Source organism: Doryrhamphus excisus, linkage group LG4, assembly GCF_037039965.1.
Source record: "Doryrhamphus excisus strain RoL-2023G ecotype Guam linkage group LG4, RoL_Dexc_Guam_v1.1, whole genome shotgun sequence".
Taxonomy (NCBI): Eukaryota; Metazoa; Chordata; class Actinopteri; order Syngnathiformes; family Syngnathidae; genus Doryrhamphus; species Doryrhamphus excisus.
Window position 1 is genome coordinate 22173194 of NC_136360.1, and position 23953 is coordinate 22197146.

Sequence of the window (23953 nt, forward strand, 5' to 3'; positions counted from 1 at the left end):
TAATTCATGACTTAAAATGTATTGATCATGATTATAATCAGGACAAAACACGTGACCAAGGATTACAGGAAATGAAAATATTGAACATTTTAAGACAAAATAATCACATACAAACGAGCAGAAACAAAAACTACTACTCTCGAGCTCTAAATATCGATCACATCAACCCAGTATCGATGTATTACAGTTAGGCTATTATCGACAACATCGATATTCGACTCAATCTGTCTGCTTCCACTGTGAACTTCCTGTTTACTTTTGTTTATAAGATGTTTTAATGAATTCTCCACACCACAGAAGTGGACATCATCCCGTAATCGAGTAAGTACAGTGTTGTTTAATCGGAAACAAGCAGAATTAGTTTCACTTTTAAAAAAAATCTTTGAAGTCGTGTTTTGCTAGGTTAGCATGTTAGCATATGTTGTCGGCTAAAGCGACGTTACCACCATACCGCAAGTTTATATAAAGTATGAACACTTTAAAATGAAACAACGTTTTTAAACCCATTTACAACCGTTTGGCGTATTTTGCTACGTAGGCGGCGTCAAGTTATTGAAACTGAAACAAGGAAGTTTTTTGGCTGGGTAGAAACTATCTAAGAAATAATCAGAAACAGCAGCAAATAACATACTGAACATACCGTCGAAGCCCACACCTTTTTTAAATTCGTTATTTGGCACATAGACGTTTGAAAACAATATAAATATCTACAAAATACGGTCTTTGCTGCGTCACAGTGATTATAAACTACATGTCCCATGATGCATCTCTGTGCTTGTTTCCCCCCAAAAAGATGGCATCTCGCCGCTGGTCAGTAGAGGTCGCTAATGTTGCTAATTTTGGTATTCAACACTTTCATTTTTTGATCGTAATTTGAATCAGAGTAAAACGAAAGCACAAATAATTCTTAACAAATATCTATGTGAACATTTTAACAATATATTACTACAACAGTATACACAACTCCGCAACCCTCCCTCTCAGTCCAGGTTTAAGCCCTAAATATGTCTCACACACTTACTAAACACATTTAAACTATACAATGTATAGGCACTCGTTGCTAATGAATGGGAGTCATGTAGTACAGTCACAGCACAACAGTGGTGTGTTCAAGGACCGCTGAATAAGTGGTAAACACAACGCTTGATAAAAAAAAATATCAGTTTCACACATTATTCGGTTTTCATTTCATCTGTATTATCTTGTATTCTTAAATTATTACTGATTTATGGTGAATGAGATTCATTTGCTGCAGAAAAAAATCTATATTTTTAAGGAAAACAAATAAAATATATATATTTGTGGGAGGGCGGTCGAGTGGTGAGCGCGCAGACCTCACAGCTAGGAGGACCAGGGTTCGATTCCACCCTCGTTTGCATGTTCTCCCCGTGCATGCGTGGGTTTTCTCCGGGTACTCCGGTTTCCTCCCACATTCCAAAAACATGCTAGGTTAATTAGCGACTCCAAATTGTCCATAGGTATGAATGTGAGTGTGAATGGTTGTTTGTCTATATGTGATTTGGCTGTGATTGGCTGGCCACCAGTCCAGAGTGTACCCCGCCTCTCGCCCGAAGACAGCTGGGATAGGCTCCAACGCCCCCCACGACAATATCACTCGGATATTGTGAACATCCAGCAGCAACACAACATTTTGGCATGACTACTATTTTGATGAAAAATACACTGAACCAGGGCTGCACAGTGGACGAGTGGTTAGCACACAGGCTTCACAGCTAGGAGACCAGGGTTCGATTCCACCCTCGGAATCATCTCTGTGTGGAGTTTGCATGTTCTCCCCGTGCATGCGTGGGTTTTCTCCGGGTACTCCGGTTTTCCTCCCACATTCCAAAAACATGCTAGGTTAATTAGCGACTCCAAATTGTCCATAAGTATGAATATGAGTGTGAATGGTTGTTTGTCTATATGTGATTTGGCTGTGATTGGCTGGCCACCAGTCCAGAGTGTACCCCGCCTCTCGCCCGAAGACAGCTGGGATAGGCTCCAGCACCCCCACAACAGTATCACTCGGATACTGTGAACATCCAGCAGCAACACAACATTTTGGCATGACTACTATTTTGATGAAAAATATACTGAAAAATATACCCCACCTCTCGCCCGAAGACAGCTGGGATAGGCTCCAGCACCTTCCGTGACCCTTGTGAGGAAAAAAGCGGTAGAAAATGAATGAATATTTGGGTCGGGAATGTTAAGGGAACACGTGAGCACAATGAGATTCCAATGGAGATTGTGAGGCAGACATGCTAATCACTACTCCACCGTGCTGCCTCACTTTATTGTGTACACTTTAATTCATATCTTTGGAGCATTATTCAAATCCTTAATTTTATAGGTATAAATTTGAAGTCATTGCCATTTTTTTAGGACTTTTGGCGATATCACACATTAATTGCTTGTTCTGGGAATGACGTCGAGTGGAACTTGTAGATCCAGGCAACAAAACAGCTTGCAGTATACAAGCCTTAGTAAAAATGTGGCATGGACATGTGACATTTTCCAGCGTACTGACACAGACGTCCAAGTGTCGGCGTCATGCAGCAATCACACGCAGTGAGACTCTCGGGGCAGAATCAACCTGCGGGACTTTTGGCAGTGTTTGGATGAAGAGCCGCAGCTCCAGGATGAAGCAGCATACGGATATCTTTTCCGAACGGGCCCATCATCCCAGTAACGGCAACAGTTTACGTGTCGATAGCATGTGAGCTTAGATTAGGGTGTTATTCTTTCCAATTGATGTTTATTTTTTTTTCAGTTAGTCGAGGTTCTTGTCATGATGATTATTTTTGATGATTTGACGACAGTCTTCTTGTCATTGATGAACTTTCTGTTCTGTTCTTCAGGGAGCCGAGACTGGTTCAAGGCTATCCAATGGTTTATGCACCTGGTCAAGAGGCTGAAAACTGAAGACAAGAAAGAATACAACCAGGACAGGTTTGGGATCATTTTTAATACCAAAAGTCACATTTATGGTAATGGTTAAATTTCATTTGAACATGCATCAGATTACAATTGAATGCATCATATAATCAGTTCCCAGTTCCACATGTCCAAAAGGAGTAGGAAGAAGCAAAGCTTATTAAATCCTACCCCTCCATCTGGTACTTTTACAATCACTAACTGTTACATTTGTTCACTTCCTGCTTTCCTAATCTAGTTTAAGTTTATTTATTTTATTTTTTTATTCTAAAAAAATATTTTTTTAATTGTAACATTAAAAAAAATTTAATTTTAAAATTAGAAAAATGTACATTTTTAAAAATATAAATTAAAAAAAAATGTAAATTTAAAATTTTAAAAATTTCAACATTTAATTTTTTTGAAATTTTTTTAAATTTTTAAATTTTTAAATTTTTAAATTTTTAAAATTTTAAATTTTTAAATTTTTAAATTTTTAAATTTTTAAATTTTTAAATTTTTAAATTTTTAAATTTTTAAATTTTTAAATTAAATTTTTTTTTTGTCACGTACCGAAGTAGGAGGTGATATGAGCATCCAGGAAGTTGAAGTATTTGTGATTTTAGAAATAAGGAGTTAGTATGTTCTCTGTAGGCGGCATTATGAATTATCCTTACTGACCTTTTTTTGCAGTACATTTAGCGAGTGAAGATTACTTTTATAGTTATTATCCCATATTTCCACACAATAAGTAAGATATGGTAGAACCAGAGAGCAATAAAGAGTGTGGAGTGATTTCTGATTGAGAACAAATTTCGCTATGTTGTATATTTGTAATATGAAGTTTTGGTTTTATGTTTAAAAATACTTTTTGAGTATTTGAGTAAAAAAAAAAAAAGAAATGAATATAAGTATTAAGAAATCAACAGTTTTAGCCAGAGTTATATACAAATACAGTATGTAGATAATATGAAACGAGATGAAGTATATGACCGGTCTATACACAAGAGATCTTGCTAGTGAGTTAATATGAGGCATTATAGAAATACTTCATATAGAACTTAATATATTGCATTTAGAGCCTTAGTATTGCACAGTGATTGCACAAATTGATGATGATGATAAACACATGTTATAGAAAGAAAAGCAATTTGGTCCAAATCATTAAAAAAAATAAAAAATATTTTTGAGTGCTATTGTTTGTGTCTGCAGCATCAGAGAGGCGCTGGCAGGCATGCCCGTATTGGATGAGCTCTCGGAGAGCACAGAAGTGGTGGAGATGGACGATGTGAATTCGACCGCCTTCCAGGTGCAAAAGCACACGTGGGCGGATCTGCGAAAAATCATTCACGGGAGCCGCAAGAACATGAGCTCGCTCGTCAGCAAGGCGCCGCACGAGTTCTGCTTCGTACAGAAGAAGGACGAGGCCAGCCCACATTCCCATCGCATCTACTTCCTTGGTAATCTTGGTTGCATGGAAAGCTCTCAATGATTGGCGATGGCGTGCCTGGTTGCACTAAGGCAGTGTTTTTCAACCTTTTTTTTTTAGCCACAAGATTTGGAAAAATCTTGTGGCACACCACTAACCAAAAATGTTACAAAATATCACCAGACCTCACACATCAATAAGTCTAATAGGAGGAACAAGGTAGGTGTTGCCACACGGACCAATATTACATTGCTATGCTAGTCTTTACACCACAGACACTCCACAGTAGCCATGTTTTTTTTTACGAGTTTTTCTCTACATGCGCCGTGAAAATCAACCAGAATAGTCAATAGGGCATGCCCAGTAAAACGTAAACACCAACATCACGTGATACCGACTTCTTTGAGTTTTTCTTTCGCTTGTCGGAATAACTCCGTATTGCCAGTTTTACGTCTGTCCGGTCTTGGAATTTAGTTTGAATCAAAAACAAACTTTGCTTAGCAGTCCAGTGCCGATTTTTTAAAAGAATATTAAAGACACAACTTTTTAATATCAGGCTTTTAACTAATATTTTTAACTTTTTTTTTTTTTTAATCTTTTTAGTCCTATTTTATGCTCTTGGTCTTTAGCTTTTAACAACTAAATGTCGTTGCCTGGCTCCCGTGTAATAATAAAAAATAAATAATAATGTGGGGAATAAATAGATGACATCAAATATGAACAATGTACAGCGTAAACAGCAATTTGTACAAATAATTTAAATAATTTAGAATAAATTATTTCAATTATTTAATAAATAATTTAAAAATAATGTAAAAATAATTAAAAAATAATTAAATTAATAAATACATAATTAATAAATAATTTAATAAATTAAATAATTTAGAATAAATTATTGAAATTATTTAATAAATAATTACAAAATAATTAAATTAGTAAATACATAATTAATAAATAATTTAATAAATTAAATAATTTAGAGTAAATTATATAAATTATTTGTACAAATACATAAATATGAATATTTATTGATATTTTTAATATTGATATTTTTAAAAAAATATTAAAGACACACCTTTTTAATAGGCTTTTAACTAATATTTTAAACTTAAAAAAAAAAATCTTTTTAGTCCTGAACAATGTACAGCGTAAACAGTAATTTGTACAAATAATTTAAATAATTTAGAATAAATTATTTAAATTATTTAAAAATAATGTAAAATAATTAAAAAATAATTAAATTAATAAATACATAATTAATAAATAATTTAATAAATTAAATAATTTAGAATAAATTATTGAAATTATTTAATAAATAATTTAATAAATTAAATAATTTAGAGTAAATTATTTACATTATTTGTACAAATACATAAATATGAATATTTATTGATATTTTTAATATTGATATTTTTAAAAAAATATTAAAGACACCTTTTTAATAGGCTTTTAACTAATATTTTAAACTTTTTTTAAAAAATCTTTTTAGTCCTATTTTATGCTCTTAGTCTTTAGCTTTTAACAACTAAATGTCGTTGCCCGGCTCCCGTGTAATAATAAAAAATAAATAATAATGTGGGGAATAAATAGATGACATCAAATATGAACAATGTACATCGTAAACAGTAATTTGTACAAATAATTTAAATAATTTAGAATAAATTATTTAAATTATTTAATAAATAATTTAAAAATAATGTAAAAATAATAAAAATTAATTAAATTAATAAATACATAATTAATAAATAATTTAATAAATTAAATAATTTAGAATAAATTATTGAAATTATTTAATAAATAATTAAAAAAATAATTAAATTAGGAAATACATAATTAATAAATAATTTAATAAATTCAATAATTTAGAGTAAATTATTTAAATTATTTGTACAATACATAAATATGAATATTTATTGATATTTTTAATATTGATATTTTTTAAAAAATATTAAAGACACACCTTTTTAATAGGCTTTTAACTAATATTTTAAACTTTTTTTAAAAAATCTTTTTAGTCCTATTTTATGCTCTTAGTCTTTAGCTTTTAACAACTAAATGTCGTTGCCTGGCTCCCGTGTAATAATAAATAATAAATAATAATGTGGGGAATAAATAGATGACATCAAATATGAACAATGTACAGCGTAAACATTAATTTGTGCAATTAATTTAAATAATTTAGAATCAATTATTCAAATAATTTAATAAATAATGTAATAAATAATTAAATTAATAAATACATAATTAATAATTTAATACATTAATTAAATTAGAATAAATTATTTAAATTATTTGTACAAATACATAAATATGAATATTTATTGATATTTTTTTTGGGGGGGGAACCTGATCTTGCCCAGACCCTAGCTCCAGTGGCCCCTAAGTAAATTGAGTTTGAGACCCCTGGTTTAGATTCTGTTCCAAAGATGGCGCTAATGCACACGAAAGCCGCTTGCCAACCGCCAATAAACAACAGAAGAAGAAAAACACCACAAAGAAGAACGCACCCTGACAAATTTCCGTTTGAGCGGGTACAAGATACCTCAATCGGATTGGTTAAAGGAATATTCCACTCCTGTTCGATTCTTTCCGTTTGAGCAAATAAACCAAAGTGAATTGGAATATTTGGGTCCATGTATACTATTGACATAATGGCTATTGACATAATATTTGCTTTTTTTCTGCTGATTCAGCGACTTACTTATCTCTTACTGTAGGCATGCCATACCCTAGGAGGGAAAACTCATTACTCTACGCCGACATTCCCAGGAAGATACGCAAAGAGGCCCTTCTTATTCTGTCATGGAAGCATATTCTGGATCACTTTAAGGTACGCATGCTTTATTCTAGTAGCTACTGCCATCAAAGTGTTATATTATTACCATCACAATGAAGACACCTGTGCCCTGTGATTGGCTGGCCACCAGTCCAGGGTGTACCCCGCCTCTCTCGGCCGAAGACAGCTGTGATAGGCTCCAGCACCCCCCACAACCCTTGTGAGGAAAAGCGGTAGAAAATGAATAAATTTGTCAGAACTTGTCTCTCCTCTAAACCCTGATCCCAGACCAGCCCTCGCAACAAGACCATCTCTCGGGAGGAGGAGCTTCTGCGGGAGAGGAAGCGCTTGGGGGTGTCCGGCATCACATCCTATGACTACCACCCATCCAGGGGCCTCTTTCTGTTCCAGGCCAACAACAGTCTCTACTGGTGCTTTGATGGTTTGAAAAATGAAGCCAACGTGAGTTCCCAAATATGAAAGTCATATTTTCTAGACGCTTTCTCATAGATTACCTTTACCGTAATCAAACAAGGTTACACATGTTGAAAGATTTCACTTTTGTGTCTACTCAGAAGATTCCCATGGATCCTTTTGAGATAATGACCCAGTGTTCAGGCACCCGCATGGATGCCAAAATCTGCCCCACCGATGATGACGTCATCAGCTTTATCCACAATTATGACATTTGGGTGACCAATATCAAGACGAATGAAGAAAAAAGGCTCACCTTTTGTCATAAAGGTCAGAAATCAGTCTTACAGTATTGCACTTTGTCGATAGACATAGACATAGCTTTTAACTAATATTTTAAACTTTTTTTTTAAAATCATTTTTGTCCTATTTTATGCTCTTAGTCTTTAGCTTTTAACAACGAAATGTCGTTGCCTGGCTCCCGTGTAATAATAAATAATAAATAATAATGTGGGGAATAAATAGATGACATAAAATATGAACAATGTACAGCGTAAACATTAAGTTGTACAAATGATTTAAATAATTTAGAATCAATTATTTATTTTTTATAAATAATTAAATAAAAAATTTGACAAATAAATAATATAATGAATTAAATAATTTAGAATAAATTGTTTAAATTATTTGTACAAATACATAAATATTTTTATTTATATATATTTTTAATATTGATATTTTTAAAAGAAGATTAAAGACACACCTTTTTAATATCAGGCTTTTAACTAATATTTTAAACGTTTTTATTTAAAAAAAAATCTTTTTAGTGCTATTTTATAATTTAGAATAAATTGTTTGTACAATACATAAATATTAATATTTATTGATATTTTTAATATTGATATTTTTAAAAGAGGATTAAAGTTTTAAATCTTTTAAAGATTAAAAGAAGATATTTAACTAATATTTCTAACTTATTTTATTTTATTTTATTTATTTTATTTCTTTTTAGTCCTATTTTATGCTCTTAGTCTTTAGCTTTTAACAACGAAATGTCGTTGCCTGGCTCCCGTGTAATAATAAAAAATAAATAATAATGTGGGGAATAAATAGATGACATAAAATATGAACAATGTACAGCGTAAACAGTAATTTGTACAAATAATTTAAATAATTTAGAATGAATAATTTAAATAATGTAAAAAATAATGTAAAAATAAATCAAAGAAATCATAAATAAATCATAAATAAATAAATAAATAAGAAATAATTTAATTAATTAAATATTTAGAATAAATTATTTAAATTATTTGTGCAAATACATAAATATTAATATTTATTGATATTTTTAATATTGATATTTTTAAAAGATGATTAAAGACACACCTTTTTAATATCAGGCTTTGAACTAATATTTTAAAAAATCTTCTTAGTCCTATTTTATGCTCTTAGTCTTTAGCTTTTAACTCCATTGTTTCCTCAGGGGGGGGTCCTCCACACTGGGGGCTGTGTCGGGTCTGCTGAGGGGGTGCCATCCCCCTGGGGATGGGGGTTCCTCCTTTTTGATGTGGGGTTCCACATCAAAATTCCCGTCGGAATCAGGGGGCCCGGGTGCTGGTCCCCCGATGGCACGGCCTGCGGCTCCTCGGCTCCTCCCAGTGTGGACGGCCATGCCATGTCTCCCTAGTGTTGTGTTTGTGTCTAGTTTGGAGGGTGGGAGGGAGGGGCTTTCTTTTTAATTGTGGTAATTGTTTTTAATTCTGTAAAGCACTTTGTGTTGCATGTCCTTGCAGGAAAAGTGTTCTACAAATAAAGTTGATTTGATTTGATTCTGCAACTGTGTTGGAAATCACCTTTTAGGCATTGACAAACCAAACGAGGATGCCAAAACAGCCGGTGTTGCCTCTTTTGTCACTCAAGAAGAATTTAACCGTTTCACGGCATACTGGTGGCGTCCAGTTGCACAGCATGGTGAGTCATTTGCAAAGGTTTGATGTCTTTGTTGATGCGTTGCAATTCAAAGTTATTGTTTGTTTATATTTCCGTCTCAGAGTCAGATGGCGGAAAAGCAATGCAGATTCTCTATGAGGAAGTTGATGAGTCTGAGGTTGATGTCATCCACGTCCCTTCTCCAGCTCTGGAGGAGTGCAACACCGACGTATACCGATATCCACGTGCAGGTACTGGGTAAAAGCCAGGGGTCTCAAACTCAATTTACCTGGGGGCCACTGGAGCTAGGGTCTGGGCAAGGCTGGGCCGCATCAGGTTTTCCAAAAAAAAACAAAAACAGAAAAATATACAAACTTTTTCAGTGCTTTGGTTTCGATTTTCTACAATAAAAGCTCTGATAAAACATTCCACTGTTCTCAAATATTTTACTTTTTATTTTTCTACGCAAAATAAGATGAAAAATAAATAAAAAATCAAGAATAAAGAAAATTAATCAGTAGTAAATAAATATAATAATAATAATAAAAACTTGCAAAACCACATATAGTTGGTGGGTAGACAAATGATTTTTTTCAGATTAAAATGAACAAAGCATTATTAGAGCCCTGTAGACATGACAAAACATGACTATAGTCACATTTATACTCTTTTTATTTACAACATATTGCGCAACTGCAGGGTCTTGAGACACATGCTAACTCGCAAACTAGAGAGCTAGCGACCTAAACGGTAGCCTTCAAGTTATTTCCTTTCAACTTAAATAGCCAAAAATGTACCACTTCCACACGGATAGGGAGGATAACTATTAACAGTTATTTAACCTTTAACATGAACATGAATCAAACGTAATAATTTTTTCTGGGTACATGATACCATACCGCATCCATATCAAACTTGCGCGGGGCCGCACTAACATTAAACTTTCATATCAAGGCGGGGGCCTCAAACTAGTGTCCTGCGGGCCACATTTGGCCCGCGGGCCGAATGTTTGAGACCCCTGATTTATACATATTATGCTAAGTATTTTCTGAGAGATAATTTTTTATCTTTTTTTAATCTTTTTTTTATAGACATGACAAAACACGACTATAGTCACATTTATACTCTTTTTATTTACAACATATTGCGCAACTGCAGGGTCTTGAGACACATGCTAACTCGCAAACTAGAGAGCTAGCGACCTAAACGGTAGCCTTCAAGTTATTTCCTTTAAACTTAAATAGCCAAACACGTACCACTTCCACACGGATAGGGAGGATAACTATTAACAGTTATTTAACCTTTAACATGAACATTAATCAAGCATAATTCATATCAAACTTGCGCCGGCCGCACTAACATTAAACTTTCATATCAAGGCTGGGGCCTCAAACTAGTGTCTTGCAGGCCACATTTGGCATGTGAGTGTGAATGGTTGTTTGTCTATATGTGCCCTGTGATTGGCTGGCCACCAGTCCAGGGTGTACCCCGCCTCTCTCGGCCAAAGACAGCTGGGATAGGCTCCAGCACCAATGTGACCCTCATGAGGATAAGCGGTAGAAAATGAATGAATATTTTTTACAATATATAAACTTTTTTTTTTCACTATTCTTGTAAATTTTCTTTTTGTAATATTATGACTTTATTACCAGAATATTTTGACTTTATTCCCGTAATATTAAAACTTTTTCCCAACCTAATTTTCCAGCAATAAAAACTTTTATTTTGTTTTGTTTCTCATAATATAATGACTTTTAAAAGAATTATATATTTTTTAGGATGCTCCTAAAATTTTCCTCATAACATATTAGGTTTATGAAGTTTATTCTCATAAAATTACAGCTACAATTACAATTACAATTTATGTTTTAATACAGTAATTGAGAGTTCATCAAGACAACTAAGTCTTAGTCCAGGGGTGTCCAAACTTTTCACTAAGGGCCTCATACTGAAAAATGAAAGGATGTGGCGGCCATTTTTGTATTTATCATTTGCAAAAAAGGCTGAAAAAATATGCAGTTATAGATTTTTTTAAGAAAAAACAGCCTGCATATCAGCTTTTAGCATCAACATTTCAACTTTTTCTTAAGCGTTATTTTTTTTTCACAGTTTTAGCTGTTTTCTTTTTTTAATAATTGTACTTTGGACACCCTTCTTTTAGTAAATTGTTTGTATGAAACTGTCATTCACCAATTTTCCCACATTGAGGCACCACTACTCTTTGTTACAGTATGACTGTTTACTTCCAGGCAGCAAGAATCCGGCAATTACTCTGAAATTACTTCAAATCAAGACTGACAGTCTCGGCAAAGTAAGTCCTCACTCGTTCCAAAAAACTGAAAGAGTTTTATTTTGATCCATGTTTTGTTTCCTACTAGATTATCAGCACGCAGGAAAAAGAGCTTCCTGTGCCCTTCGCCACTTTGTTCCCCGGTGCTGAATACATCACTAGAGCTGGGTGGACTAAAGATGGACGATAGTGAGTTTGAACGACAACTACAGGCTAATCATACATAAATATAGAGGTAATAATTATCATTATTGTTGTTATTAATTATTATTCATTATTACTTTGCAAAAAAATAGTAATAACGGACAGCAAGAGACCAGGGTTCAATTCCCACCCTGCATGTTCTCCCCATGCATGCATGGATTTTCTCCGGGTACTCCGGTTTCCTCCCACATTCCAAAAACATGCTAGGTTAATTAGCGACTCCAAATTGTCCATAGGTATGAATGTGAGTGTGAATGGTTGTTTGTCTATATGTGCCCTGTGATTGGCTGGCCACCAGTCCAGGGTGTACCCCGCCTTTCGCCCGAAGACAGCTGGGATAGGCTCCAGCACCCCTGCGACCCTTGTGAGGATAAGCGGTAGAAAATGGATGAATGAATGAATGAGTTCTCCTCCTATTTTGTGTGGAAGTGGTAACTTTTTGGCTTCTTATTTTGTCTTTCCCCACGCTCGGCCATCTCTGTGTGGAGTTTGCATGTTCTCCCCGTGCATGCGTGGGTTTTCTCCGGGTACTCCGGTTTCCTCCCACATTCCAAAAACATGCTAGGTTAATTAGCGACTCCAAATTGTCCATAGGTATGAATGTGAGTGTGAATGGTTGTTTGTCTATATGTGTGATTGGCTGGCCACCAGTCCCGGGTGTACCCCGCCTTTCGCCCGAAGATAGCTGGGATAGGCTCCAGCACCCCCACAACAGTATCACTCGGATACTGTGAACATCCAGCAGCAACACAACATTTTGGCATGACTACTATTTTGATGAAAAATATACTGAACCAGGGCTGCACAGAGGCCGGGTGGTTAGCACGTACCCCGCCTTTTGCCTGAAGTCAGCTGGGATAGGCTCCAGCATAGCCCCACAATCCTAGTGAGGATAAGCGGCATAGAAACTTACAAGAAGAAAGTTTAAATAGTTAACGGAACTGGAAAATCAGCTGTAATTTTGCAAGAATAAAGTCAAAATATTGAGAAAAAAATTGAAATTTGACGAGATATGAATATTATGAAAAAAGTAATGTCATTTTATAAGCAATGACTGGAAATATTAAAGAATATTCTTCAAAGTTGTAAAATTATGAAATAGATTTGTAATTTTTTGGAAATTAGGTTGGGGAAAAAGTTCTAATATTATGTGAATAAAATCATAATATTACTAAAAGAAAATTTTGAAGAAAGTTGAAATATTTGGAAAAAAAAAAACATTTTTAAAAATGTAGGAAGAACTCAATAAAAGCTACCCCGCCTCTCGCCCGAAGACAGCTGGGATAGGCTCCAGCACCCCCGCGACCCTTGTGAGGAAAAAGCGGTAGAAAATGAATGAATGAATGAGTACCGAAGTACACAAGATCATGTGATGACACCTTGTCTCCTCTGTCAGTGCATGGGCAGCCATGATGGACCGACGCCAGCAGCATCTCCAGTTGGTCCTCTTGCCTCCTTCGCTTTTCATCCCTGTGGACCAGGACCAGACCACTGGGCCGGAGCGTCTGCGGCGCCTTGAGGCTCTGGGAGACACCGTTCACCCACTCGTCATTTACCAACAGACTAGTGACATCTGGATCAATGTTTGTAAATGGGATGCATGGTCTTCCATCAACGCCGTGTACTTCGGTAATATGGAAAGGAAGTCATGTGACATTTGTTTTGTTTTAGGTCCATGATATCTTCCATCCGTTCATCCAAAGCAGCGACGAAGAGTTTACATTCATCACTGTAAACGAGTCCAAAACGGGGTTTTGCCACCTCTACAAGGTCACCGCTTTGTTAGAACGTGGCAGTTACAACTGGAACAGAAGATACACACACTCTGCAGGTATACTATTATTATTATTATTATTATTATTATTATTATTACTATACAGCAGGGGTCTCAAACTCAATTTACCTGGGGGCCACTGGAGCTAGGGTCTGGGCAAGGCTGGGCCGCATCAGGTTTTCCAAAAAAAAAACAAAAAACGCATTTATTAAAAACAGAAAAATGACTGATGATTATTATTTTTCTGCACAAAATAAGATGAAAAATAAATAAACAAATCAAGAATAAAGAAAATCAATCAATCAGTAATAAATAAATATAATAATAATAATAATTAAACGGCAAATAATAAAAACTTAAGAAACCACATATAGTTGGTGGGTAGACAAATTATTTTTTTCAGATTTAAAATGAACAAAGCATTATTAGAGCCCTGTAGACATGACAAAACACGACTATAGTCACATTTATACTCTTTTTATTTACAACATATTGCGCAACTGCAGGGTCTTGAGACACATGCTAACTCGCAAACTAGAGAGCTAGCGACCTAAACGGTAGCCTTCAAGTTATTTCCTTTCAACTTAAATAGCCAAAAACTTACCACTTCCACATGTATAGGGAGGATAACTATTAACAGTTATTTAACCTTTAACATGAACATGAATCAAACGTAATAATTTTTTCTGGGTACATGATACCATACAGCATCCATATCAAACTTTCATATCAAGGCAGGGACCTCAAACTAGTGTCCTGCGGGCCACGCATGTTTGAGACCCCTGCTATACAGTATACTATTCATAGCAAGTCTGTCTACATCTAAATCTAAATTAACACCATGTTGTTCACGTCCCCCACCGTTTGTGTACTTTGCAACCAAGAATTCCATTCTAAGTTGTCTTCACGTGATTTCACCAGATAATTTCAAGTGTCCAATCAAGGAGGAGGTGGCACTAACCAGTGGAGAGTGGGAGGTGTTGGCCACTCAAGGCGCAAAGGTTGTATATATGTGTTCATGTCTGTATAATATGCTTTTGTATTGTTCAAATTAAGCAGTCACGAAGCCTCACTCATTTGGTAAATACAGGTGGTCCCATACATTTGATTACAGTAGAATAAGTATGGTAATGGTAATGGTTTTATTTCATTTGAACATGCATCAGATTACAATTGAATGCATCACATAATCAGTTCCCAGTTCCACATGTCCAAAAGGAGTAGGAAGAAGCAAAGCTTATTAAATCCTACCCCTCCATCTGGTACTTTTACAATCAGTAACTGTTACATTTGTTCACTTTCTGCTTTCCTAATCTAGTTTAAGTATTTTTTTATTTTATTATTATTATTATTTTTTTTTTTTTAATTGTAAAATTTTTAATTTTTTAATTGTAAATTTTTTTTAATTACAATTTTTTTTGTTTTTATTTTTTATTTTATTTTTGTCACGTACCAAAGTACTCGGTGATATGAGCATCCAATGCCATAATGGGTACCATAGTAAGTGTCAATATAGTGATATATATAGCACATCATGACTGGTTCAAGACTCTTCATCCTTGTATTTAGCAAACATCAACTGCTTGTATTGTTACTTGAATTGGCTCATCATTGTGCATTGTTTGACTTCCTTACTCAATCCATTTTATTTTTTATTTTTTATTTTTTATTTTTTATTTTTTATTTTTTATTTTTTATTTTTTATTTTTTATTTTTTATTTTTTATTTTTTATTTTTTATTTTTTATTTTTTATTTTTTATTTTTTATTTTTTATTTTTTATTTTTTATTTTTTATTTTTTATTTTTAATTTTTTATTTTTTATTTTTTATTTTTTATTTTTTATTTTTTATTTTTGTTACATACCAAAGTGATATGAGCATCCAATGACATAATGGGTACCATTTTAGAAATGAGGAATTAGTATGTTCTCCGTAGGCGGTATTATGAATTATCCTTACTGGCCTTTTTTGCAGTACATTTAGCGAGTGAAGTTTTTTTTTTATAGTTATTAGCCTATATTTCCACACAATAAGTAAGATATGGTAGAACCAGAGATCAATAAAGAGTGTGGAGTGATTTCTGATTGAGAACAAATTTTGCTTTACTGAAACATACTGAAATATTTCTGGCCACCTTATGTTGTATATTTGTAATATGAGGTTTCCAGCTCATAGGGGCTTTGTAATTGTTTTTCTTTTTAATTGTGGTAATTGTTTTTAATTCTGTAAAGCACTTTGTGTTGCATGTCCTTGCAGGAAAAGTGCTGATGCTAATAAAAAATAGTAATTTATATTCTTCTGACCTGTGTTTTATGCTTGATTTGATACAGCGGTCATCCAATCCTCAGATTTGGGTGGACGAGAGAGACAAGCTGGTGTACTTCCAGGGAACCAAAGACTCACCCCTGGAGCATCACTTGTACGTCGTGAGCTACGAGTCTCCGGGGGAAATTGTACGACTCACCAAGCCTGGTTTCTCCCACAGCTGCTCTGTGAGCCATGTACGTACGTGCACACACACACAGCGGCATAACACTACGTTGTGGAATGAATCATCTTTTCCGCTTACACTGACATGCGGTTATTTTTCTTCTGTTTCCAACTCCTACTGTTAAATTAGCACAGATGCTAAATTTAATTAACACAGAATTTAATTGCATCGCTTTGTTTTTCTGATTTCATTCATTTGTGTCCCTCTTTTGTCCATTTGCACAGACATTTGACATGTTTGTCAGCCACTACAGCAGCCTGACCAGGACACCCTGCGTGCATGTCTACAAACTGAATAGCACAGACGACAACCCGCTGCACAAAGAGCCTGAGTTCTGGGCAAGTCTGATGGAGCCCTCTGGTACTAAAATATATATATATATATATATGTGTGTTTTTCATTTTTCTCTCCCATGTTAGCATCGATAATAAATATCGATAATGTGTTTTACAAATTCATTCTCCAATACATTCACTTTTACTTGCAGGCTACCCGCCCAATTACACTCATCCTGAGATCTTTAGCTTCTTAGGGAAGTCTGGCTTCCAGATTTATGGCCTCTTGTACAAACCAGACAACTTGGTCCCGGGGAGGAAATATCCCACTGTTGTCTTTGTCTACGGTGGCCCTCAGGTTTGAGATCCTTATTCTCATTTCTAATTGTTTGTATCTTGGTTATTGTCGTGATCTATTCAAGAACCTGTTAGGTGTTTCCTATGATGGACAGTTGAATGCGTTTTGCTCTTTTGCTTAATGGTAATGTTTTTTTTTAATTTTTAATTTTTAATTTTTAATTTTTAATTTTTAATTTTTAATTTTTAATTTTTAATTTTTAATTTTTAATTTTTAATTTTTAATTTTGTTCACTTCCTGCTTTCCATAATACATTTTTTTTATAATGCACCGAAGTACAAGGTGATACAATGACATAATGGGTACCATAGTAACTGTCAATATAGTGATATATATATATATATAGCACATCATAATGGTTTTATTTCATTTGAACATGCATCAGATTACAATTGAATGCATCACATAATCAGTTCACAGTTCCACATGTCCAAAAGGAGTAGGAAGAAGCAAAGCTTATTAAATCCTACCCCTCCATCTGGTACTTTTACAATCAGTAACTGTTACATTTGTTCACTTCCTGCCTTTCTGATTTTAATTTTTAATTTTTAATTTTTAATTTTTAATTTTTAATTTTTAATTTTTAATTTTTAATTTTTAATTTTTAATTTTTAATTTTTTACATTTTTACATTTCAGTTTTTTTGTTCGTTTTTTTTGGGGGGGGGTTAAATAATGCACCTCGTACCGAAGTACGAGGTGATATGACCATCCGATGACATAATGGGTACCATAGTAACTGTCGATATAATGATATATATAGCACATAAGCCTAACCAGATGAAATCCAGTTGGATAGGTGCAGATTCTGGAAGATCTAGAAAGCTTTCATGTGTGGCTGCACTATAAAAGTCCACAACTCATCACAAAGGGGCTAAAATATGCATAATATTCATTCATTTATTCATTTTCTACTGCTTTTTCCTGACAAGGGGTGGCCAGCCAATCACAGGGCACATATAGACAAACAACCATTCACACTCACATTCATACCTATGGACAATTTGGAGTCGCTAGTTAACCTAGCATGTTTTTGGAATGTGGGAGGAAACCTTGCAATGCACGGGGAGAACATGCAAACTCCACACAGAGATAGTCGAGGGTGGAATTGAACCCTGGTCTCCTAGCTGTGAGGTCTGCGCGCTAACCACTCGACCACCGTGCCGCCATATGCTTTAATATGTTTTTAGTGTTTTTTTTTTACCAGAGACATATTCCTTTTCTGCCAGGTCCAGTTGGTGAATAACTCGTATAAGGGTGTGAAGTACCAGCAGCTAAGCATCCTAGCAAGTCTTGGTTACGCTGTGCTCATCATCGATGGGCGGGGCTCCTGTCAGAGAGGACTCGAGTTTGAAGGAGCCGTGAAGGACAAAATGGTAATGCTTGCCTTTTGTACGCAGGTTCCATGAAAGCATCAATCCACTGTACGGGGGGGTATTATCTCGTTTTCAGGGTCAGGTGGAGATCGAAGACCAGGTGGAAGGTTTGCACTATGTAGCAGACAAGTACAAGTTTGTGGACTTGAATCGCGTTGCCATTCATGGGTGGTCGTATGGGGGCTTCCTCTCGCTCATGGGCCTCATTCACAGACCCGATATCTTCAAGGTAAACACTAGATTTTTGCAGAAACTATTTTATTAACGATGACATGAAGAGAATATTGTTATGGTATTCAGGTTGCCATCGCGGGTGCACCGGTGACTTTGTGGATGGCTTACGACACCGGTTACACCGAGCGGTACTTGGGCACCCCCGAAAACAACCAAGTGGGCTACGAGGCCTGCTCTGTTGCCCTGCATGTCAACAAGTTCCCTAATGAGTAAGAGCTGTCATTTCAGCCTACACATACACTCATTAATCTTTTCTGAAAATATGTTGTTAATTGGGCCGCACAGTGGACGAGTGGTTAGCGCGCCCGCCTCACAGCTAGGAGACCAGGGTTCAATTCCACCCTCGGCCATCTCTGTGTGGAGTTTGCATGTTCTCCCCGTGCATGCGTGGGTTTTCTCCGGGTACTCCGGTTTCCTCCCACATTCCAAAAACATGCTAGGTTAATTAGCGACTCCAAATTGTCCATAGGTATGAATGTGAGTGTGAATGGTTGTTTGTCTATACGTGCCCTGTGATTGGCTGGCCACCAGTCCAGGGTGAACCCCGCCTTTCGCCTGAAGTCAGCTGGGATAGGCTCCAGCATACCCCCACAATCCTAGTGAGGATAAGCGGCATAGAAACTTACAAGAAGAAAGTTGAAATAGTTAACAGAACTGGAAAATCAGCTGTAATTTTGCAAGAATAAAGTCAAAATATTGAGAAAAAAAATTGGCAATTTGACGAGAATAAACTTGTAATATTATGAAAAAAATAATGTCATTTTATAAGCAATGACTGGAAATATTAAGGAATATTCTTCAAAGTTGTAAAATTATGAAATAGATTTGTAATTTTTTGAAAATTTGGTTGGGGAAAAATTTCTAATATTATGTGAATAAAATCATAATATTACTAAAATAAAATTTTGAAGAAAGTTGAATTCTTTAATATTTCCAGTCATTGCTTCTAAAATTTTTTCATAATATTACAAGTTTATTCTCATCAAATTGCCATTTTTTTTCTCAATATTTTGACTTTATTCTTGCAAAATTACAGCTGATTTTACAGTTCTGTTAACTATTTAAACTTTCTTCTTTCTAAGTTTCTAAGTAAGTTTCTATGCCGCTTATCCTCACTAGGATTGTGGGGGTAGCTGGAGCCTATCCCAGCTGTCTTTGGGCGAGAGGCGGGGTACACCCTGGACTGGTGGCCAGCCAATCACAGGGCACATATAGACAAACAACCATTCACACTCACATTCATACCTATGGACAATTTGGAGTCGCTAATGAACCTAGCATGTTTTTGGAATGTGGGAGGAAACCGGAGTACCCGGAGAAATCCCACGCATGCACGGGGAGAACATGCAAACTCCACACAGAGAGATGGCTGAGGGTGGAATTGAACTTGGGTCTCCTAACTGTGAGGTCTGTGCGCTAATCACCCCACCACCGTGCAGCCGTGTGTTTTTTTTTTTGTTAGATTATATTTTTAGAATATGCCACAGGCCAGTAAATAAACAGTCCGTGGCTGTGAATGGCCCCCAAGCCACACTTTGGACACCCCTGTTCTAGAGCGATGTATAAAACATGACATAACCTGCTGTTATTCCCCACAGACCAAACAGGCTACTGATCCTGCATGGGTTTCTTGACGAGAATGTGCACTTTTTTCACACCAACTTCCTGGTGTCCCAACTTATCCGGGCAGGGAAACCATACAACCTTCAGGTAGGAGACAGTAGTTTTAAATGTACACTAGTTGAAGCCTTTACACCCCCTTCCCAAAAATGTTTTAAGCAGGTTTAATACAAAAGAAAGCGTCTATATCTTAAACAGCTAAAATAATGCATATGGCTAAAAATAAGCAATTAGCTAAAAATGTCACTATTTTTATATCACTATATTGACACTTACTATGGTACCCATTATGTCATTGGATGCTCATATCACCAAGTACTTTGGTACGTGACAAAAGAAAAAAAAATACTTAATAGTCTAAAAAAGAAAACTTAAATATGAGTCTAAAAAATAATAAAAATACAGAAAAGTTAAAATGACAAAAGTCTAAAAAAAAGATACAAAGAATTAAAAAAAAATTTAAAAATTCAAAAATTAAAATAACTTAAAAGTCTTATAAATCATAAAAAAATATTCCAAAATAAAAATTTATGAAATAAAAGTCAACAACAAGTATATCAATAATTCAAAAAATAATTAAAAAACTAAAATCACTTAAATAAAAGTCTATAAAAATAATACAAATAATTCCAAAATAAGAAAGACTTAAATAAAAGTCATAAATAAAATAATACAAATAATTGTAAAATAAAATTCTACAAAAAAAAACTAGAATGACTTATGTAAATAAAAATAATAACTATTGGAAAATTTCTATCCTATACTTTGAGACCATTTGTCAATTTGGTTTGGCTTCAATAAAAACAGAAAAAATAAAAATGAAACTAGTAAATACATACATAGATAAAATATTACTTTAAAAAAAAGCAGTTGATGTTTGCTAAATACAAGGATGAAGAGTCTTGAACCAGTCATGATGTGCTATATATATCACTATATTGACACTTACTATGGTACCCATTATGGCATTGGATGCTCATATCACCGAGTACTTCGGTACGTGACAAAAAAATTAATAAAAAAAAATAAATCAATAAAATTTTTTTTTGTTTTTTAAATTTAATTTAATAAAAAAATAATAAAATAATATAAAATATTTTTTTAATTAATTTTGTAAAAATATTTTAAAATTTTTAAAAATGAACAATATATATATTAGAAAGGCAGGAAGTGAACAAATGTAACAGTTAGTGATTGTAAAAGTACCAGATGGAGGGGTAGGATTTAATAAGCTTTGCTTCTTCCTACTTCTTTTGGACATGTAGAACTGTGAACTGATGATGTGATGCATTCAATTGTAATCTGATGCATGTTCAAATGAATTTTTTTTTTTTAACCATCTTTAGGTGTACCCCAATGAACGCCACAGCATTAGGTGTCCAGAGTCTGGAGAACACTACGAGATCACGCTGCTCCACTTCCTCCAGCAGAACCTCTGAACCTTGTCTGCAGTTTTCACTTTGCTGACTTTCCACCAGGGGGCAGCTGCTTTGCATTCTGGTTAGTTCTGCCCATTATATGGATTTTGGTGAGCTCGTCATTTTTCCTTTATTTACCGTAGCTTTTCTAAAATCAGTCATGCAACTAAATATTTATAATTTTTTTTTATGTAAAAATGACAAAAACACAGGCGAAAAGATAACATATTTGTTCCCCTTTTTGTTGTCCGGCGTACTTTAAAGGAGACGTAACAGTGCTGTGGAGAAGTAATTGGAAAAGATACATACACAAATCCTTCACTTTGTTTTGTTATTGGTCAGTAGAAACATTTAGGACATTTTAATCAATTTCCATCATATTGTAACCCGGTATAAGTTATTGTTATTGTTTCAAATTATTATTATCTCACAGGTGATCGAATCAAAAAAGGCACAAGTGTGTCACATGTAACAAGCAGGATGTGTAAAACACATGCCACTTTTTAAAAAAAAAATATTACATTATATTGCTTTGTATTTGTGCCTGATGGCCATATATTGATTGACTTTGTTCTTAAAGGGATTTATGGTATACTAAACTCCAGATTGTGTTTTTTGTTTTTTCATAAAGCATTAGTGCAGGGGTCTCAAACTCAATTTACTTGCGGGCCACTGGAGCTAGGGTCTGGGTGAGACTGGGCCGCATCAGGTTTTCCAAAAAAACAAACAAAAAAAAAAACACATTTATTAAAAACAAAAAAATTAAAAAAACTTTGCTTTGGTTCCGATTTTGTACAATAAAAGCTCTGATAAAACATTCCACTGTTCTCAAATATCTTAATTTTTATTTTTCTACACAAAATAAGATGAAAAATAAACCAAGAATAAAGAAAATCAATCAATTAGTAATAAATATAATAATAATAATAAAACGGCAAATAATAAAAACTTCAAGAAACCACATATAGTTGGTGGGTAGACAAATGATTTTTTTCAGATTAAAATGAACAAAGCATTATTAGAGCCCTGTAGACATGACAAAACACGACTATAGTCACATTTATACTCTTTTTATTTACAACATATTGCGCAACTGCAGGGTCTTGAGACATGCTAACTCACAAACTAGAGAGCTAGCGACCTAAACGGTAGCCTTCAAGTTAAATAGCCAAAAACTTAGCACTTCCACACGGATAGGGAGGATAACTATTAACAGTTATTTAACCTTTAACATGAACATTAATCAAACGTAATAATTTTTTCTGGGTACATGATACCATACAGCATCCATATCAAACTTGCGCAGGCTGCACTAACATTAAACTTTCATATCAAGGCGGGGGCCTCAAACTAGTGTCCTGCGGGCCACATTTGGCCCGCGGGCCACATGTTTGAGGCCCCTGATTTATACATATTTTGCTAAATATTTTCTGAGAGATAATTCTTTTTTTTCTAAATCTTTTTTTTAATCTTTTTTTTATAGACATGACAAAACACGACTATAGTCACATTTATACTCTTTTTATTTACAACATATTGCGCAACTGCAGGGTCTTGAGACACATGCTAACTCGCAAACTAGAGAGCTAGCGACCTAAACGGTAGCCTTCAAGTTATTTCCTTTAAACTTGAATAGCCAAGAACTTACCACTTCCACACGGATCGGGAGGGTAACTATTAACAGTTATTTAACCTTTAACATGAACATGAATCAAACTTAATATTTTTTTCTGGGTACATGATACCATACAGCATCCATATCAAACTTGCGCGGGGCCTCACTAACATTAAACTTTCATATCAAGGCGGGGGGCCTCAAACTAGTGTCCTGCGGGCCACATTTGGCCCGCGGGCCGCGTGTTTGAGACCACTGACCTAAACGGCAGCCTTCGAGTTATTTCCTTTAAACTTAAATAGCCAAGAACTTACCACTTCCACACGGATCGGGAGGGTAACTATTAACAGTTATTTAACCTTTAACATGAACATGAATCAAACGTAATAATTTTTTCTGGGTACATGATACCATACAGCATCCATATCAAACTTGCGCGGGGCCGCACTAACATTAAACTTTCATATCAAGGCGGGGGGCCTCAAACTAGTGTCCTGCGGGCCACATTTGGCCCGCAAGCCGCGTGTTTGAGACCCCTGATTTTTACATATTTTGCTAAGTATTTTCTGAGAGATCATTCTTTATCTTTTTTTAAATCTTTTTTTGTTTTTATAGACATGACAAAACACGACTATAGTCACATTTATACTCTTTTTATTTACAACATATTGCGCAACTGCAGGGTCTTGAGACACATGCTAACTCGCAACCTAGAGAGCTAGCCACCTAAACGGTAGCCTTCAAGTTATTTCCTTTAAACTTAAATAGCCAAGAACTTACCACTTCCACACGGATAGGGAGGGTAACTATTAACAGTTATTTAACCTTTAACAT

General features: G+C 34.8%; 1 protein-coding gene across 2 annotated transcripts; it reads left to right on the forward strand.

Annotated features, from left to right (window-relative positions):
• Positions 1 to 51: 51 nt before the first annotated feature.
• Positions 52 to 22058, forward strand: LOC131129245 (dipeptidyl peptidase 9-like). Of its 2 annotated transcripts, none has more exons than XM_058072565.2 (21): positions 52 to 321; positions 2862 to 2952; positions 4129 to 4376; positions 7063 to 7175; positions 7410 to 7595; positions 7697 to 7865; positions 9396 to 9506; positions 9587 to 9715; positions 11714 to 11775; positions 11843 to 11943; positions 13355 to 13541; positions 13630 to 13789; positions 14654 to 14733; positions 16064 to 16234; positions 16449 to 16584; positions 16712 to 16857; positions 18086 to 18232; positions 18309 to 18461; positions 18533 to 18675; positions 20065 to 20176; positions 21433 to 22058. In XM_058072565.2, exons 2-21 carry the CDS (start codon positions 2897 to 2899, stop codon positions 21523 to 21525), a joined length of 2703 nt encoding a protein of 900 aa, XP_057928548.2. In that variant the 5' UTR covers positions 52 to 321; positions 2862 to 2896; the 3' UTR covers positions 21526 to 22058. The 2 variants fall into 2 exon arrangements, with proteins under 2 accessions (XP_057928548.2, XP_078646505.1); XM_078790379.1 differs by having other exon boundaries at positions 7410 to 7583.
• The last annotated feature ends 1895 nt before the right edge of the window (positions 22059 to 23953 follow it).

What these genes read in the sequence shown, in the direction of transcription:
- LOC131129245 (XM_058072565.2), top strand. Translation starts at nt 2,897, where the DNA reads ATGCACCTGGTCAAGAGGCTGAAAACTGAAGACAAGAAAGAATACAAC. An exon ending in CTAGTGACATCTGGATCAAT is followed by an intron (nt 13,542 to 13,629) that starts GTTTGTAAATGG and finishes GTTTTGTTTTAG; the next exon opens with GTCCATGATATCTTCCATCC. An exon ending in TTGTCTACGGTGGCCCTCAG is followed by an intron (nt 16,858 to 18,085) that starts GTTTGAGATCCT and finishes CTTTTCTGCCAG; the next exon opens with GTCCAGTTGGTGAATAACTC.